General features: G+C 47.8%; 1 protein-coding gene across 4 annotated transcripts in view; it reads right to left on the bottom strand.

Annotated features, from left to right (window-relative positions):
* LOC111153554 (AU RNA binding methylglutaconyl-CoA hydratase) overlaps nucleotides 1-17877 on the bottom strand; it is a 294376-nt gene that overhangs the window by 214176 nt on the left and 62323 nt on the right. For all 4 annotated transcript variants that reach the window (XM_022512639.1, XM_022512641.1, XM_022512640.1 and 1 more), the window contains 2 exons: nucleotides 13108-13200; nucleotides 11504-11560 (listed from right to left, as the gene is read on the bottom strand). In XM_022512639.1, the coding sequence (XP_022368347.1) occupies nucleotides 11504-11560; nucleotides 13108-13200 (150 nt within the window). The remainder of the gene's footprint in view (nucleotides 1-11503; nucleotides 11561-13107; nucleotides 13201-17877) is intronic.

Below are 17877 nucleotides of genomic sequence, written 5' to 3'. Positions count from 1 at the left end.
AACAATTGCAGGTATGTGTCTACACAAAGGAATAAACGAAGTGGAAACAACTACAGAAATAAATATATGACATTTTCCTAATTACTTACATCTCTTAAGAATAATAGATTTTGGGGGTGTCAGGTGGCTCAGTCGGTCAAGCATCTGACTCCTGAACTCAGCTCAGGTCTTGATCTCAAGGTTATGAGTTCAAGCCCTACACTGGGCTCCACACTGGGCATGAAAGCTACTTAAATTTTTAAAAACAGAATAATTGATTTTTTTAAACAAAATTAGTCATGAAGCACGGGCTTAAAGCATACGCAGAAGTTTGAAGTGCGTAACAACGACAGCACTTATATGAAAGGACTTACTACAACATCCCTGTGTATGAACTGTTTGATTCATATGACGGTAGTCTGTCATAATGTCCTGCCCTACAGCAATCAATGAAATAAAGAGTAACAGTGAACAAGTCAACCAAGGAAATAAAACAGAATCATAAAACAAATATTCAATTACGCCATACAACGGCAGAAAAAAGAAAAAAGGGGAACAGAAACAAGAAATAGAGAATAAATATGAAAATGAGAGATTTTTAAATATCAATAATCGTATTAGTGGTAAACAGTCTGAATCTTCCAATTGCAGGCAGCCATCGTGAGACACGATGAAAAAGCAAGACCCAACAATATGCTGTCTACTAGCAACACGTTTTAAATAAAAAGACCCAAACAGCTTAAGAATAAAAAGGCAGGAAAGAACAGATTAGGCTAATACCACCCAAAGTAAACTGGAGTAGCCACAAAAATGCCAGGCACAGCAGAATTCACAGTACAGAGTATTACCAGGAATAAAGAGATTATCTGAAGATACACAGAGCAAGCCATCATAAGACAGGACCAAACTAAGTGTTTCTACACTTAACGGGGCCTCAAAATACTTGAAGAAAATACTAACAGAACTGAAAAGAAAAACAGAAAATTCACAATTATAGTTAATTCACATTTATAGAACGTTCTGCCAAACAACAGAACATAAAATTTGATCAGGAAAAATTAACGACCATGGGGCACCTGGGTGGCTCAGTCGGTTGAGTGTCTGCCTTCAGCTCAGGTCATGATCTCAGGGTCCTGGGATCAAGTCCTGCATCAGGCTCTCTGCTCAGTGAGGAGCCTGCTTCTCCCTCTCACTCTCCTTCTGTGTTCTCTCTTTCTCTCATATAAATAAATAATACCTCAAAAAAAAGAAAAAAGAAAAATTAACGACCTAACAAAATAAGAGTTACACGGTGTTCATGGGTCTCTGAATACAGTCGCAAACTCCCGGGAGGATTTTCTGTAGAAATTAACATGTTGATTCATACGGCAATGAAAAGAATATACATTAGACAAAACAACTTTGACAAACACGTAAGAGGGCTAACAATACCTATTTTCAAGATTTAATGCTACAGTAATCAAGACCATGCGGTTTTGGTATCAAGATAGACAAAGATTAATGGAACAGAAAAGAGTCCAGACAGAATCCTACACATACATGGACACCGCATTTTTGACAAAAGTGCAAAGGTAAGTAAGAAAACAGAACATTCTTTTCAACACACAGTGCTGGAACAATCAGATGTCTATATGCAAACATTTATCAGTCCATACAATACACTATACACAAAAATGGACTCAAATGGATCATAGATCTAAGTGTAAACCAAAACTACAGAAGTTCTAGAACAAAACATAGGAGAAAACCATTTATGACTGTGGTTTAGGGGAAGATTCCATACACACAACACCAACGTCACAATCCATGAAAGAGTAAGTTGATAAACTGAACTTCATCAAAATTAAGATTTTGTTCTTTCAAAGAACTGCTGAGAATAAAAAGTCAACTCACAGATGGAAAGAAAGTCTTTGCAAAGCATATACCGGAAAAAGGACTTGTATCCATAAAAAGAAGAAGAAAACACATCAAGAATTTAAAACTCAGTAATAAAACAATCCAATTAAAAATGGGTAAAAGAGGGGCGCCTGGGTTGCTCAGTCAGTTAAGCGTCTGACTCTTGATTTTGGCTCAGATCATGATCTCAGGGTCCTGTGATCAAGCCCCACTTCAGACTCCGCACTCAGTGCAGAGTCTGCTTCTCCCTCTCCCTCCCCACGCCTGTTGCTCTCTCTCTCTCTCAAATAAATAAAAACACTTTTTTAAAATGGGTAAAAGATCTGAGGAGATAACATCATAAAAGAACCAGAGATGTCAAGGAAGCACATGAGAAGATACGCAACATCATTGGACACGAAGGAACCGCAATCACATCCACAAGAAGATTGTGCCAAGCTTGGCAAGGATGCAAAAGAAAAGGGAATTCTCATTCTTTCTGCTGGGAACTCTCACACACGCTGGTCCAGCCAAGTGGGACAACCAGTTTGGCCATTTATTAAAAACATAAATATGTACTTAATCCTATGAAGCCATTCCCATCCTAAGCATTTACCCAAGATAACTGAAAATGTATGTCCACACAAAGCCTAGAGTGTACAGCAAATGTGTACAATATATACAAATATTTACAGCAGCTTCACTCGTAAGACCCCCAGAACTGGTGATAAGCCAAGTATCTATCCAAAAGTGATCAAGCTGTGGTATACCTATACAATGCAGTGTCATTCAGCCATAAAAAGGAATTAAGTATTGAAATTCACGATAAAATAGATGAGTATCAAAATAATTATGCTGAATAAAAAGGCCAGGCAAAGATCACAGAGACTATCACATTTACGTAGAATTCTAGAAAATGAAAACTAATCTATAGTGACAGAGAGTGGTTCAGTTGTTGCGTGAAAAAGCTTTTGCGGGTGATATATTTATTCTCTTAGCTGTTAATGGTTTCACGGGTATACAAACATCAAAACTCACCAAATATTTTTGCTAAAAATACATGCAGTTTATTGCACATCAATTATAAAGTAGAGCTGTTAAAGGTATCTTAAATATAAGAAAAATTACAGCAAACCACACTCAGGAACAAGTCATAACAGAAGGAGTGTCAGTACCGCCAACATGCCGCCTAGCGTCATGTGGACACACCTTCAAGTTCACTCTCTCTTTCTTCTGTCATCTCTATCCGGTATTCAGTCCATCCACCTGCTTCTTATTTTGGCTCATGTATTTTTCACCCCTGAAGTAGGATACTCTGTATCTTTTCTCTCTTTTCTGAAACTTGCTGTATTTCCACCTGTTTGTGTGGCGTAAGGCCTAAAATTAAGGCCCAAAAGCACGTGCTTCCTAACATCTAGGAGCACCAGATGAACCACAAGCTCCCCTCCCCACTCTGCTCCCACGGATAAGTGCCCCAGACAAACAACCCTCCTCACTAAAGAGACCAGGCCGGGTTCCTACTTATCTCTGGAGAGTGGGTTCCAGTGTCAGACCATGGAATCATTCAAACAAGCCCGTCAGGGCACCTGGCTGGCAGAGTCTGGAGCAAGTGACTCTTGCTCTCAGGTTCCTGAGTTCAAAAAAAATTAACAAGAAAAAAACAAAAGCAAGAACAAACAACAAAAAAACTAAGCCTACCACATCCTCCTGTGGGACCCATGGGGCGGTCCACCCTCCCGTCACTACGAAGCTGGCTTCTCGCAGCCATGCCAGATCCTCTACTCCAGATCACGCCCTCTCTGTGGCCCCGTAGGGTGTCCACAGTGTCCTCCTCCTCCTTTGGAATGGGAACCTATGTGACTGAGAAACTGCTATCGATCACATCTCTCTGAGGTCTGGCGCAAGGTGTCTCGTCACTCCCAGAAACCTAGCAGGGGAAGCCCTCGTGCACTGACAAGGTGAAGAGGAGGAACCTGAAAGGTTCACCCTTACTTCTCGGAGCATTTTTACGGTAAGTGCTTTAAAATCTTTCTCAGGTCATTCTAACATCTACAGTCTTAGATGGCATCTGTTCAATGTCTTCTCCCATGCAAGTTGAGATTTTCGGGTTCTCACATGCTGAGTAGTTCTGGCCTGGACGTTTCTGTTTCAGCGCTCAGTCAATGCTAGATGGACTCAGCGACACACCCCAGCCAGCCTTCTGTGGACTGCGGCTTCAGCGCCGCTGTTTGTGAGGACTTCGGCCAGTTTCGGATGTGGGCAGTGGTCCATCTCTCGGTTCAAGTCCTCAGCGTCTGATCTTCTGTGTAGAATCAGACACACGCATGCACAGCCCAAGAGTGAGTCAGGAGTTGACAAGCGACATGAAGGGATCTCCTTCCAATGTTCCCCCCTCTTGACCATCTCTTAGTATTTTCCAATGCCCTAGGGCTCCCCCGTTTTGGACCTCCATCCGCAACACTGGGCTTGTCTACACCTTGCTCTATCTTGCACTTTCAACAACTACACCTATGTCCAAGGCAAAATGCAGACAGACAGAGAAAATAAAGCAGCAAGAACTTGCCCCCCCCCTTGAGACAGCAGCTCTTGTGACTGAGAAAGTTCTCTTCCCTCTAAGTTCCTGACGTTTTGGGTTCTGGCTGCCACAGCGCTCCCTACCAAGAGACTCGTCTCCCATTTCCCAAACCTGAACAAGAAAGATTCTCCTGAAGTTCTCTCTGGCTGTGCCAATGGCCCTTTCTGGGATTTTTTTTTTTTTCTTTTTTTTTAGACCAGAGGGATGGATGCCAGGAAGAAACTGAATTCATATTTTTATTTTCAGCCCACAGCACTCTCCTAAACTTCACATCTGCACAACCAACTGCTTAATACGGCACTTGGATGTTTAACAATTATTTTTAACCAAACAATATTCTTCACTGTCTCTTCTAAACCTGCTCTTCCCACATCTCTGTTGAAGGGAACCTTTTCTTCTCAGTTACTCCAGCCAGAATCCTAGCAGCCCTTCTTCACACTCCTGCAGTCTGCCAGGAGATTCTCCAAACCGCAGCACACACCCGATTCCCACCGCCACGTCCCAATCCAAGCCCCGTCCCCCTCCACCTGAACCGCAGCCATAGGCTCCCAGCTGGCATGGGCTCCGGCCTCGCACTGGCCCCACTGATGCGGGCCCTCGACGCAGAGATCAGACAAATCTTTAAAAGCCTCAGACTGCGCTGCCCTCTGCTGAGAACCTGCCGTGGGCCCTTCTCATTCAGGGTGGACGCACTGACAGCCTGATGGGGACGCCCTTTCGCTTCCCTGACAGAGGCCGCCGCCAGTCTGCTCCCGCCCGTACGGAGGCGGTGGCGGGGACGCTGCAGGCCGAAATGCTCTCCCTCGATCTGTGCGGCTCAGCTTCTCAACTCCCACCGGTCTTAACTCCAATGCCACCTTCTCACTGAGGCTTCTTCTGACCCCCGCGTTCCAGTGCAGGCCCCTTGCTCCCTCCTCTCTCTCCAGCACTCTGCGCTCCCGCCCTGCTTCACAGCGCGCTGGGTGCCAAGCCCCCCGGCTCTCTGCGGAGCAGCCGCGGCACGGCCGCGGGGATCTCGCCTTCCCTGGTCACGGCCGCACGCCCGGCGTCCGACCGGTGCGTGGCTCGACGAGCACTTACTGTGAGAACAAATACTCCTCGAGCACCGCGTGTGAGCAAAGCGCACAGCAGTGGGACCGGAGGCTGAGACCGTGCCGAGAAGCCACCGTGGAGCCTTGTGAATGGAGACCGAGAGCGGACAGAAGCCACACTGCTCTTTCAAACTCAATTCCCAGTCGTAAGCTGCCCGATTCCTGTCCGGGTCCAACGATTTAACAGACGGCAGCCACGGCACTCGCGCGTCTGCTCTCTCCTACCAGGTCTGACTCGGGCAATTCGGAGGGAACACAGCTGAGTCAGACTCACACTATGTTCCCTCCATGGCGCCTCACAAAATGGCCCGTCCACACTGTGGGGTCAACAAGCAACTCTCCAAACACTGTAATTAAAAGTGGGCCCTGGATTACATTTTTAGTACAAAGAAACGGGAGTCTGCAGTGTAACAAGCGTGTTAATAAATGCACCTAACGGAGGCGCCCGGGGGGCTCAGTGGAGCATCTGCCTTCTGCTCAGGTCATGACCTTGGGGTCCTGGGATCGAGTCCCACATGGGGCTCTTTGCTCGGCAGGAAGCCTGCGTCTCCCTCTGCGTCTCCGCTGTGCACCACTCTCTCTCTCAAAATAAAATCAATAAAATCCTTAAAACAAACAAACCAACAAACAAATGCACGCACCCAACTTCAGAGCACAAGACAGCGAGCCTCCGCAGAGGTCAGCCGAGGAGCGGGCACTAGCCCCGCAGTGCTGCCCACGGCTCCCAACACAGGTAAACGTCCGACCTCACGGAACCTCTTAAGAAAAGCAGTCTGAGTTCTGCTGTTACACTTTTCTTCCTCCTGAAACAGTCTGACCTTAATTTTAATCAGACTGGGCACAGAAAGGTCTTTTGCTATTTGTGAAAATCAAATCCGCGCTCGCAGGATAAAGATGAGTCACCACTAAGGATGTTCACAAGAAGCAGCTCCCATTCTGACGTGAATTCTAAGAGGATTTCAACAAAGGTCACAAACAACACTTTGCAAAAGGACTACGGTGTTCAGGAAAACAGGCGCGCAGGGTCTAAACGTCCACAGTACTTCACAGGCACACCTTAAACAGCATTCCTGGTCACCGTGCCCAGAAGCTGCCTTCCTGCAGGGCCCGGCCTACAGTCAGACGGACAGGGACCCCCACCCCCCGATTCCCATGACGCCCGAGTATCTCGCGTTTCCTTCCTCTCGCTTTTTATTTGGGGAATGGTCAATGCCAACAAGAGTAATTAAAGATCATTTTCCTAAAAGGTTTCTAAAAACAGAATGTTAAAAGGTTAGTCATAGTTAGTCACCACATGAAGTAAGGGATCAAAATTACTGTCACCCAAAGCGGGACAACCTACCACCAAGAGCCACCGCATAAAATGAGAAACAGAGCACGGCCCACTGAGTCTTCTTGGCTCAATGTTTTCACCTACGTCTAAATTTGAGGAAATGACTCAGTCATATCCAGAATGTGTAAACCTCAGTAAGATAATTTGCCTGAGTGCTTAAAAAAAGTGTTATAAAAAACAAAGAGATGGAAGACTGATCTAGATTTAAGAAACAAAACAGCAAAACCCCATAGATCTAACCAAATACAACATGAATTAACTCGATCCTGAATTGAAAAAGCAAAGCCAAAACCCACCACAAACACGGTGAGCCCCGTGGGGAACCTCAAGTTAGTGCTCATCCCGTGCGGGGTGGGCAGTTTTGTGGTTCTGTACGGGTTCGTTCTTCCCAGGGAAGGCTGGCACAACGCAGGGTTCGCCTGCTTATTCCCAAACGGCTCCGCAGGAACTAACGGGGTGCGAACGAGCCCAGGAGGGGGGCCACGAGGGGAGGTGTGCGGACGGGCAGGGCTTGGTGAGGCAGATAAAGAGGATCACTTTTCTGCCTTTCAAATGTTCCGAAGTTTGAGTATTCCCAAAATAAAAAGCTGGAGGAAATCTGAGAGAACCATGGGGCAGCGAAAGTGGGGCGCGTCCCATCCTGGTGGCGCGTCCCATCCTGGTGGCGCATCCGCGCCCAAGCACGGGCCCTGGATGCGCTCGGAGCGGCAGTGAGGGCTCCTGACACCAACCCCAAGTCCTCCAGTCGAAGCAGCAAGAAGCCAAGGCCGGGCACGAGGCCGTCTGCCACGGCTTTCTGCTCACACTTACAAGAAATGTCCTCAACTGTCACAAGAACTCTAACCCTCAGGACGCTTTGGTTGGTTCTCGTGAACGCGTTAAAGGGCAGTATCGGCGGAGGAGCTGCTTCTGGAAGGGACCTTCAGTGTGCACTGCTGGAGCGCTTGCCGCTGGGAAGAGCGGAGGAGCCGCAGCCGCCTTCGGTAAGGAGAAGACGCCGGAGGCCGGAGCAGAGCTGTGAGCCACACGGAGACCCCCAGTGTAATTCAGGATGCTGTGCAAAGGTCCTTGGGGACAACCTTAATTATTTTCAGATTGGCTAGTGCTTTGAATCATTGACATTGTGTATTTTGTATTTTGTAGTATGTGTGTATAATCAAACATATATATTACAAGTAAAAGCAAAAGCACGGGTTAGAGTATATGATACTCAGTTACATTTAACTTTTCCAATTACATCTGCTGTAACACTATTTAAAGAAGTTCAATTCAGATCCAGTATGTTCTGCATTCCTTTCCATTAACTACTTCCAACAGTCATCACTGAACAATCTCTCATCTCATAGACACTAAAATTTAGAATACTCATCTAAGAATCACACTATCAGTGATGGCCCACTAGTACTCATGTTCACTAGGAACATTACTCTCCCCAAAACAACCATTTTTCATTTAACTTGTTTTGAGAAAATTTATAAAATATATCTTAAAAAGAACCGTATTATTACTCGGGCTCAAGCTCAAGTGAAAAAGAAAGAAAGAAAGAGAAAGGAAGGAAGGAAGGAAGGAAGGAAGGAAGGAAGGAAACCTTTAGAAAGCTAAATGCTAGGCTTTGTCAACCGTTTCCCCATGAGCTGTCATCACAAAGGGGAAGAAGTCATGCCAACAGGACGGCCAGGGCCACCCAGCAGGGAGCGCAGCCTGTACGCGCCGGGAGGGGCTCAACCCTACCAGGCCTGTAGCACCACGGTTTCCAGTGTGCACACGGCTCAGACCCTGCACCCTGAGGAACTGACTGCAGTCTTCATATGACGAAGAAAGCAAAGCATTTGCTGTTTCTACAATACTGTCGCTCCTGCCCTGTTCTCTACCCCAGGGTGGCCATCATGGCTGGTCCCGTGTGAAGTGGACGACCAGTGGAGCTGTGGACACTGACAAGGGCTCAGGGACGAGGGCCACGCTGCATCTACAACAGGAAGCAAGTTCAGCATCCGCTCTTAGCTAAGAGGTCCACCAACAAGGGAGAAAGAAACTAAGTCTAACTGTCTATTCTAAGAAGCTCTTACAGCAGTTCACTGCCCAAAAGACGACATCTCAGGGATCACAGGAGCCAAGACAAGTCCGTCAATTTAAAACCAACTTTAAGAAAAGGGGGGAAAAAAGTGGTATTTTCATCTACAAGAAAGGGAAGGGGAGAAAACGATATGATGGAAATATCTGTGGGTCAAAACACCCCCCAGAGGATTTCTCTCCACAGAGATTTCAGAAGCCCCCCCGCCCGCTTCAGACAGTACACTAAACAGACCTTAGAGAAACTACATTGTTAAAAAAAGAAAAAAAAAAATCAAAACTGGGCCTGACTTAGGGTGCGTGAGTAACCGTCACACGAACGTGAACGTGAACGCAGATGCATCTTTCTTCATCGAAAGGGCACGCGGCTCCCAGAGAACTCGACTCCCTCGACAGAAAGCGCGACACAACGGAGATGCACGTGCACGAGGGTGAACTTGAAAGTGTCATTAATCAAAGGAGCTGAGACACATTCCCTCAGACTCACTTAGGAAAAAGACAAAGACAGAAGATGATCCTTTATAAGTAGATGGGAAAATGGTAAAGCATTCTGAATTTTATCACAAATTCACTTAATAAAAAATTTTAGAAATAATTATAATCATGAGACTGCACAATCCAAAAGGAATTAAATTTACAAGTGGGTTCTAATCAACGGGTCCCTGGCTGAGGAGGACCCTGAGCAACTTCCGTACTCTGGAAAGAAGACGCGAGTCCCCGGACCCAAAAGGCGGGGGCGGCTCAGGAGCCAAGGGGGAAGGAGCGGGTGCTCGCACTCGGGTTCCTGCAGTGCAGCCAGTCAGGCCGCTTCCCTCTAACCAACACCAACATGACGCTCATGCGGCCGTTCTACCTTCTCGGGCTTTTAATACAGAACATTTCATCTTTGAGATGATGACAAATATCCCAAATACCAAGTTCATCTTCCTCCCACCCTTCATCGCTGCCACCCACTAATTCACTGTCCAGAAAAACATCACTGAAACATTAAACACCACTGTATTAGTCTCCCAGGGCTGCTGTAACATGTTATCGTCAACTCGTTGGCTTAAGACCACAGAAGTCCCCTCTTACAGTTTTGGAGGACAGAGTCCAAACTCGAGATGCTGGCAGGGGTGGTTCCTTCCGGAGGCACTGAGCTCCCGGTGGCTGCCAGCAATCCTTGGCCTTCTTGGACCTGCAAACGCTTCTCTTCAATCTCTGTCTTCACAGGACCTTCTGCTTCTCCTCGTCTCTTCTTATAAGGACACTTATTATCAGATTTGAGACTCATTCAGATAATCCAGAATGAGGTCATCTCAAAATCCTTAACACTTTATCTGCAAAGACCTTTTTTCCAAATAAGGTTACACTCACAGGTTCCAGGCTGACCTATCTCGGGGGGCGGGGGGAGTGGTGAGAGGGGGGTCGTCACCATTCTACTACAGTCACTGTCTTTCTAGGGTCAGCAATACCCTAATAACCAATACATGCTTGCTTCTTAAAAGAATTTCAGAAACATCATACCATCCTCCTTTTTCTAAATCTTGCTTTATTTCCAGTATTAATTTTCTGATAATTCTTTTCAATTGGATCCATTTCCACAGAAATCCGCCTCCCAGCATTTCCGTTAGTGACTGTGAACAGGAGTGGCCTGGTCCAACAGACAGTTATCAAGTGCTTTTACCCACAAGAATAGTGTTTTCACGGACAGATGAAGTAGAAACCTTTCCGTGAGTCTTACACATTGACCTGGGTAGTCACCAATTGTAACTGAATTGTGTTTTAGTTCCTCCCTATCCACCCTAATCAGGCTAAGTACTCTTCTAATGATAAGGTTAAAGACACAATTTTAACCTGTCCAGGTACAAACATACCTACAATGTCCAAACCCCACTTTTAATTTTTACACTGTTACTGTTTTTTTTACACTGTTACTGTGATTTAATTCATACACTAATAAATCATCAACGCGCACATCTCCAATGAACCCTACTTTCTGAGAGAACAACTTCATGAAAACCGGAGTAGCTCCAAATTCTCTCATCGGACAAAAGAACAAAAATTTCAGACTTATTGGGCGAGACGAGCTTTCATCATCAGTGTTGGAAAAATGCTTTCTTAAATGAGTCTTCCCAAAAAGCAGCTCACCCGTCTTGTTTGTAGTGACAGAAGAAAGCCCAGCGCCCCAAATGCAGGCCGCCCGCGAACCCCAACCTTTGTCCTGCCGCACAGAAACAAAAGCTGGCTTGGAGCCTGGGGAGCCCCGCCCGCGCCTCCGGCGGGGTCGGCCGTGTGCCGGCCGCTTTCAAAACAGCAGTGCAACGTTTCAAAAAAAATGTGGCTGAAAACAATAATTTAAAAATTAAGAAAGTATACAGAAAAGCACAGGAGACACCACAAAAACAGGGCAGCACCCAACACACCCAGCATCTTCTCAACCAAATAAACCAGAAGAGCACATTTTACATAAGGACTTTGCTACAAAGGCAAACAACACAGTATTAGTCTCTTCACCCAAAATGCCACCTTTTCAATTAACACCCTTTAGCCTTATGCCCTGTTGTTAAGAATAAATCAACGGGCGTGGACACTTCATACCTCCACCAGGAATAATCGCCAACTTCGTCTCCACCAAGCCCATTTTCGCGGAGGAAGCTAAAAAAGGAAGGAAGAAAATTAAGTAAAATCCGTAGCATCAGATTCAAATATTACAACTTGAAAAAGTTACTAAAATCAGCTCCAAATATTCTGTTTACTAATTAAACCTGTGTCACCAGTCTTTTTAAAAGTCACTTCCGAAGGCATTTAGTTCCCGAAGTCAGTCAGCACTATCAATGACAGGCATCAGGAGACCCCCTAACGTTTCCTCTTCCACACTGGTCGGCGGTGAATCCGTCTTCCATGCAGAAAGGCCAGGGTTGTAACCGCACGATCTGACCGGACACCGCCGCGTCCCGCTTGCAGGCTGAGGCCCCACTCTTACTCGGGATGAGGCGCGAAGCGGTCTGAGGGACAAGCAGGGTCTTCGGCCGCCGACGGGTCCGCGAATCGAACCGCTTCGCGCATCGCGTCACATACGGCAGCTCTGCAGGGCCGAACGTCTGGTTACTTCTGACAAACGGTTTTACTCTTGCGACAGCGGGACAGGGCTCCTCCTTGTGTTTTGTTTCCATGGCTACTTTAAAACCTCTCAATTATCTGTTTCGCTGCATCTAGACCTCCCACCCGCTAATTCCCACAGTCTGCACTCTCTCAGAAATGGGCTATGGGTACCTCCGCTTCTCCATTCAAAACTCATGATTTCAGACAAGTAGGTAGAAATCTAAAATAAAGTAGAAAGGCGGAGAGAGTCCACACGGACCGGCAGCTACAATTCCCAAGAAACAGCCAAGCTACTGAAGACATAATGACGTACCTTGTCATTGTTAGCAGGCAGCCGCTTCAGGACTCACCGTGGGAGTCAGGGGAAGGACGGGGACACACGGCCTGCCGCCCGCCTCACCCGCTCCTCAGGGCCAGGGTCCCTTCATGTCACCAATGTGGCCATATGGTGGCAGTCTGCGGGGCACCGGCAGAATGGGGGGAGTGTGGGCCACGGTGCCAGACTGCCCAGGTTCCAGTCCTAGCTCAGCCACTGCTCCGGGCCCGTTCCTGTCTCCTCCCCAGGCCCCAGCGCCCTCCAGCAGCGCGGAGCGCCAGCACAGAGGGCTGCTAGGCCGTGGCGTGACGTCATTCACATCGGGGGCTCGGAGCCAGGCTGGGCACCGGGTCAGCGCTCAGCACAGGCCAGCACTAATTGTTCTCAGTATTATTTTCATAATCGCCTCATCCCACCCACAGGAAACCAAGCAAGAAGCAAGTGACCCTCGGAGAGACGAAGCTGTCGTCCCGTAGCTGACATGACTGAAGTGCCTGGATGGGCACAGGCCACGGATTCACTCACAGGATCCTCGCAGCAGCCCCTGTCATTTCCCCCACCGATCGGAGAAGGACAGGGCCTGCGGCGCACTTTCACTTCTGTCTGACCCAATCCCCGTCCTCCCCTCCTCTAGCAGACTGTCTCCTACACGGGGATTCTTCAGCGCTCCGTCACGCCCAGCGGGGGCCTCCTTCTAAACGCTCTACTCAGCACCGGGAAAGAGAAGAGCACCGGAAGCATCCGGAGAGCAAGCACACCGTCCTCTCTGACGGGGCGGTCTCACCTGCCACGCGAATGTCGCACGCCAGAGCCAGCTCGAGGCCACCACCCAGGGCAAGCCCGTCGATCGCCGCGATTGTGGGCACCGGCAGATCAGCTGAAACAGAGCAAAGAGTTCAAGTTTCTTCGGGAAGATCGTGACCTTACTATGTAATTTATCTTAGACTCTTTTTTGTGAATTTATTTTTCAAAGGGGATATCGTATACAGAATTTTGTAGCCCGTTTGCCTTAAACAAAATAGTCATTTCCTTTGTTATTATTCTTCAAACATGCAACAATTGTGTAGAGTTCCACCAAATAAACACGCAAGAATGTCTAAGTCTTCCCATATCCCTGAAATATTTCCATAAATATTTTCTGCTCAATTAGCACAATCACAGTTCTGACTTCGTGATTTTTTAAATATTTTTATTGTGTTATGTCAGTCACCATATAATACATCATTAGTTTGGGATGAAGCCTTCCAAGATTCATTGTTTACATACAACACCCAGTGCTCCACGCAACACGTGCCCTCCTCAATCTTTGAGCCTAACGTCCTTTAGGAGACGTTTGGTTCATACAAATTTCTGTTTGAAATGACTTTGGTATAACTGTGAAGTTCACGATCCTTTATGGGTCACCACGGAACTCGGAATGACAGTCTCACCCAACGAAGTAATAGGTCTTCTCAGAGCAGACAGAAGCCGACTGAGCACCTGCTGGGGCCCCACCCACTAGTTCTGTCACTGCGGAAGCAGCTGGACGCGCCCCAGCTAGAGACTGACCAGGCTCTACCCAGCAGCACATTCCAGAGCACGCAGCTTGGAGAAGGTCCCGAGGGCCTGCCCAAAAGCATGCCCAGGGAAGGGGTCAGCCACCAAAGAGCTCAAACCAGACTTTCTTGAGCCCCAAATACTATTTTAATGAGATTCTGTAAATTGGCACATACAGACTTCGTTTTTATAGCTGGTTCAAAAGCTGATTATTATGTGAAGCAGACTTCCTCCTTATTAATTTTATTTCTGACAATGGGAATGTGAGGCAAGGCTGGCCAACCTTACTCCAGGACAAGTAGAACGTGGTGCCATCTCCTTCTGACTGCCCTGACGACAAATAAGTAATAGTCACGCGGCGTGAGGTACTGGCTAACGCTCCGGGGTAATCATATCGTAATATATAAATACAGCAAATCGATGTGTTATATATCTTAAACTTTCACGATGTTATATGGCAATTATAGCTCAATTTTTAGAAAAATAAATAAAATTGAAGGAAGGAAGGAAGGAAATAGATACCATCCCTAAAAATCTCTTTCTTCCAAAGGTATTCTGAAATATGAAATTCCAGTCGGAGAGGTGCATTCTGGAACTTTTAAAACATACAAATTTGCTGAAGTACACGGAGTTTCATTCACACATGAGAAATTATCAGACTTATTTTACGAGCAAAGTCGGAAATGCCGGGACGGAGCACAGACACTCACTGTCCACGGAGACAAAAGCCCTCCCGGGGAGGAGGGATGGGTGCGGCGGGGCAGGCGCACCCAACTGCCCAACTGTCGGCCCTGCCTCAACGTCCAGGGAAGGGGAGGGCTCGAGGGGCCAGGCCAGACTCAAAGGCGCACCCTGGGAGCACATGACAGCACACTTGCTGAGCAAACAGACAGCTGTCTCAGGGTCTACTGTCAGGAAATAAATTTAATGAAAAAACAGTATCTGGTAATGTTTATCTGACCCCAGAAAAAAAAAAAGGAAGGAAAGATCAATAAGGAAATTTAACGGCAAGTCCCTCTGAGCGGCTTCCAAGTTCATCTCAAACCACGACAAGGCAAGTGCAGTGACTCTGCGACCCAACTCTCACTCCTTCCTTTCCAATATCTGGCGACAGAAATGATCGTGACTTCGGGACTCCTCAGGTCTGTCTCCGCAGTCTCAGGCCGCTCCCATCAGAACCCACCCCTCAGCTTCTCTCCGGCTCCCGTCGAGGACAAGGACAAGCTTCCCGAGGGACGACAGTAACGGAGGCCCGCCCCGGCCGCTGCCCTCGCCCGGCGCTCCAGCCGCACCCCGTCCGTCCCGGGCTGCTCTGGCCCTGCTTCCAGGGACACCGGGAGGCGGCCGCGTAACCAGTGGCCACTCTCCGGCCCCTATGCAACTTGCTGCCGCTGACGACCAGACACTAGTGCCACACGCTCCTCCAGGAGTTCCTCGCTTCGTCTGCCTGGCGAACCCCTCTGTCAACGTCCCTGTCTTTCTTCCCACTTCCCGCTCATTCTCAGCCTCCTTCGTCTCCCAACAGACACCCCGCCCAGGAGGTCTCATTCCCACCCAGAACCCTGACCACACAATACCAGGGACGCCCAAATCCCTACCCCCGACCCAGACGTCCCTGTCAGCCGCACCTCCCTGCCCGCCTGCCTACGGGCACATCCGCATTATCCCCAGTACATGCTTCAGCTCAAACCAGCTTCTCTTCTCGCCAGTCCTCCTTCCAGATGCTGTTTCACACCTGGCAGCGTCTCCACCCCCCAAGTTATCCAGGACAGATGCCCACAGTCGTCCCAGAGGTCCTCCTTCCCACAGCTCACAAAGCGGCAAGCCCCCTCCCTGTGCTACAGTCGGTTCTGGGTCCCCTCATCCGTCGGCCGCGGAAGTCCCTGCCAGAGCTTCCCCTGCGACTGGCCCTTCCAACGTGCCTTGTACAGTTCCGGGATCTAATCTTTCTAAAACGCAAATGCGGTCATGCTATTTCCCCCCGTTAACACTGTACAGTGATCTATTCCACACTCGGGATAAAAATGGAGAAAACAATGAACATGGCACAGGAAGCAGCCGATAAACTAGGCTCTGTCCACCCGCCCGACCTCTTCTCCAACCTCAGGCCCACACTGTATGTTCTGGAAGCGCTTCCCATCCAGGACTGCGGACAAGCTGCCCTCTGCCTGGCGCGCCCAGCGAGCACCTAAGGGTCTTCCAAGGCACTGCTCCGGGGTTCCTGGCTCCGCATCTCCGCGGCACTCCGTCCACACGCTCCTGGCGCAGCGCCCATCGCCGCGCACCCGCGCGGCAACGGAGATGAACACCACACGGGCGCCGGTCAGCAACGCCCTTCCTCCTACCTGGGACTGCTTCTCCTGTCCCTGTGACATTACACCTCCTGTTCTCCCTGCTTTTCTTTTCATCAGGAACATCTTTCACTTAGTACTTTAAAGAAATGACAAGAACATACACAGACCAAAGCAGCTATGGAAAAGACAGAGCGCAAAGGGCTCCCGAGCCGGAGAGACCCGAAGAGGACGGGCGCGTTCTCTCTCCGCCGGCCTATGAAAACGCCCAGGGCACTGCCCTGCGCGCGCGGGCTCTTCTGAGAGCAGAACCACAAAGAGGAGTGTAAAGGCCTCTACGGTCAAACCCGGGCCTGAAACATACGCACTCCCGAGTCCAGCTTCTGAAAATGCCGAGTCCCCGCTGACGGGCGGCCCCCGCAGCAACAGGAACAAGCGCATCTCCTTGCCGTCAGACTGGAACTGAACACGCAGACTAAGTCAGGGGCCCACGGAGTGAGCTGACTGCGAATTACAAGAGCAACATTCCACAAGCTCATGAGCCCCGAAGCGTCCCAGTAAGCACGCGGCAAGGTTACGACCCGCGCCCATCTCTAACGTCCGTGTTACTACGTCAGGGGACGGATGCCCCAAAAACATGTGGCAAGACTTTGCTTACAATTCTTTTAGCTCATGTTATCAAATAAATGTCATACTTAAAAGTCACACTAGCCAACAGAAAGTTTAAAAGCTATTATTTTCTAGAAGTATAAAATGTCATTAAAGGGAAAAAAGAGGTACTACACATTAGAAACACAAATAAAGGGATGCCTGGGTGGCTCCGATGACTGAGCACCTGCCTTTGGCTTGGGTTGTGATCCCAGGGTCCTGGGATCAAGTCCCACATCAGGCTCCCTGCTTGGCGGGGAGTCTGCTTCTCCTTCTGCCTGCTTCTCCCCCTGCTTGTGCTCTTTCTCTCCCTCTCTCTCTAACCAATAAATAAAAATCTTTTTTAAAACATTAAAACATTTTTAAAAAAAGCACAAATAAAATGGACTAGTAAATATATCCTCCTTTGAGAGTAAGAGGTGCTATAAACAAACATTATGTTGATAAAATAAGATGATGGGAGAGAGGGCATTCAGGTTCCGCCTGACCTGGAATAACAATGTAGGAACTAAGGAGGAATAAGCAAATGCAAACATGCTGATCTGGGAGGTGCGGGTGGGGAGGTGGTGAGATGACTTGTCTCCTGCTCGAGTTTTCTTAATCCTAAAGTGTAAGAATCAGTACTTTTCCCCTATATGCTTAATTCTTTGGAAATAATGACAATTATTTTTAAATTTGATAGTTAAAAACTGAAGACATTTTCTCAAGGGCCTGAAAGTTTTTTAACATTACATTCTATGTGAAGAATCTAAACTAAAGTGACAAGAAGTGTAGGGTCCTTACACAAAACAAGAACAAGGAAAATAGGGTATTAAACACTCTCAAATTATTAGAAAGGTAAATTATTTGCACCTTTCAAATGCTAATTAGCATAAATTAGCATTACATAAAGCAGTCTATAAAAATTTTTCCTACTGGGGGGAGGAGTCAAGATGGCGGAGAAGTAGCAGCTGAGACGACTTCAGGTAGCGGGAGAGCAGCTAGATAGCTTATCTAAAGACTGCAAACACCTACAAATCCAACGGGAGATCGAAGAGAAGAAGAACAGCAACTCTAGAAACAGAAAATCAACCACTTTC

The sequence above is a fragment of the Enhydra lutris genome, unplaced genomic scaffold (genome assembly GCF_002288905.1).
Source record: "Enhydra lutris kenyoni isolate GAN:26980312 unplaced genomic scaffold, ASM228890v2 scaffoldscaffold33, whole genome shotgun sequence".
Taxonomy (NCBI): domain Eukaryota; kingdom Metazoa; phylum Chordata; class Mammalia; order Carnivora; family Mustelidae; genus Enhydra; species Enhydra lutris.
Note: the sequence above shows the minus strand (reverse complement) of the source record. Positions and strands in the feature narration are given on the sequence as shown.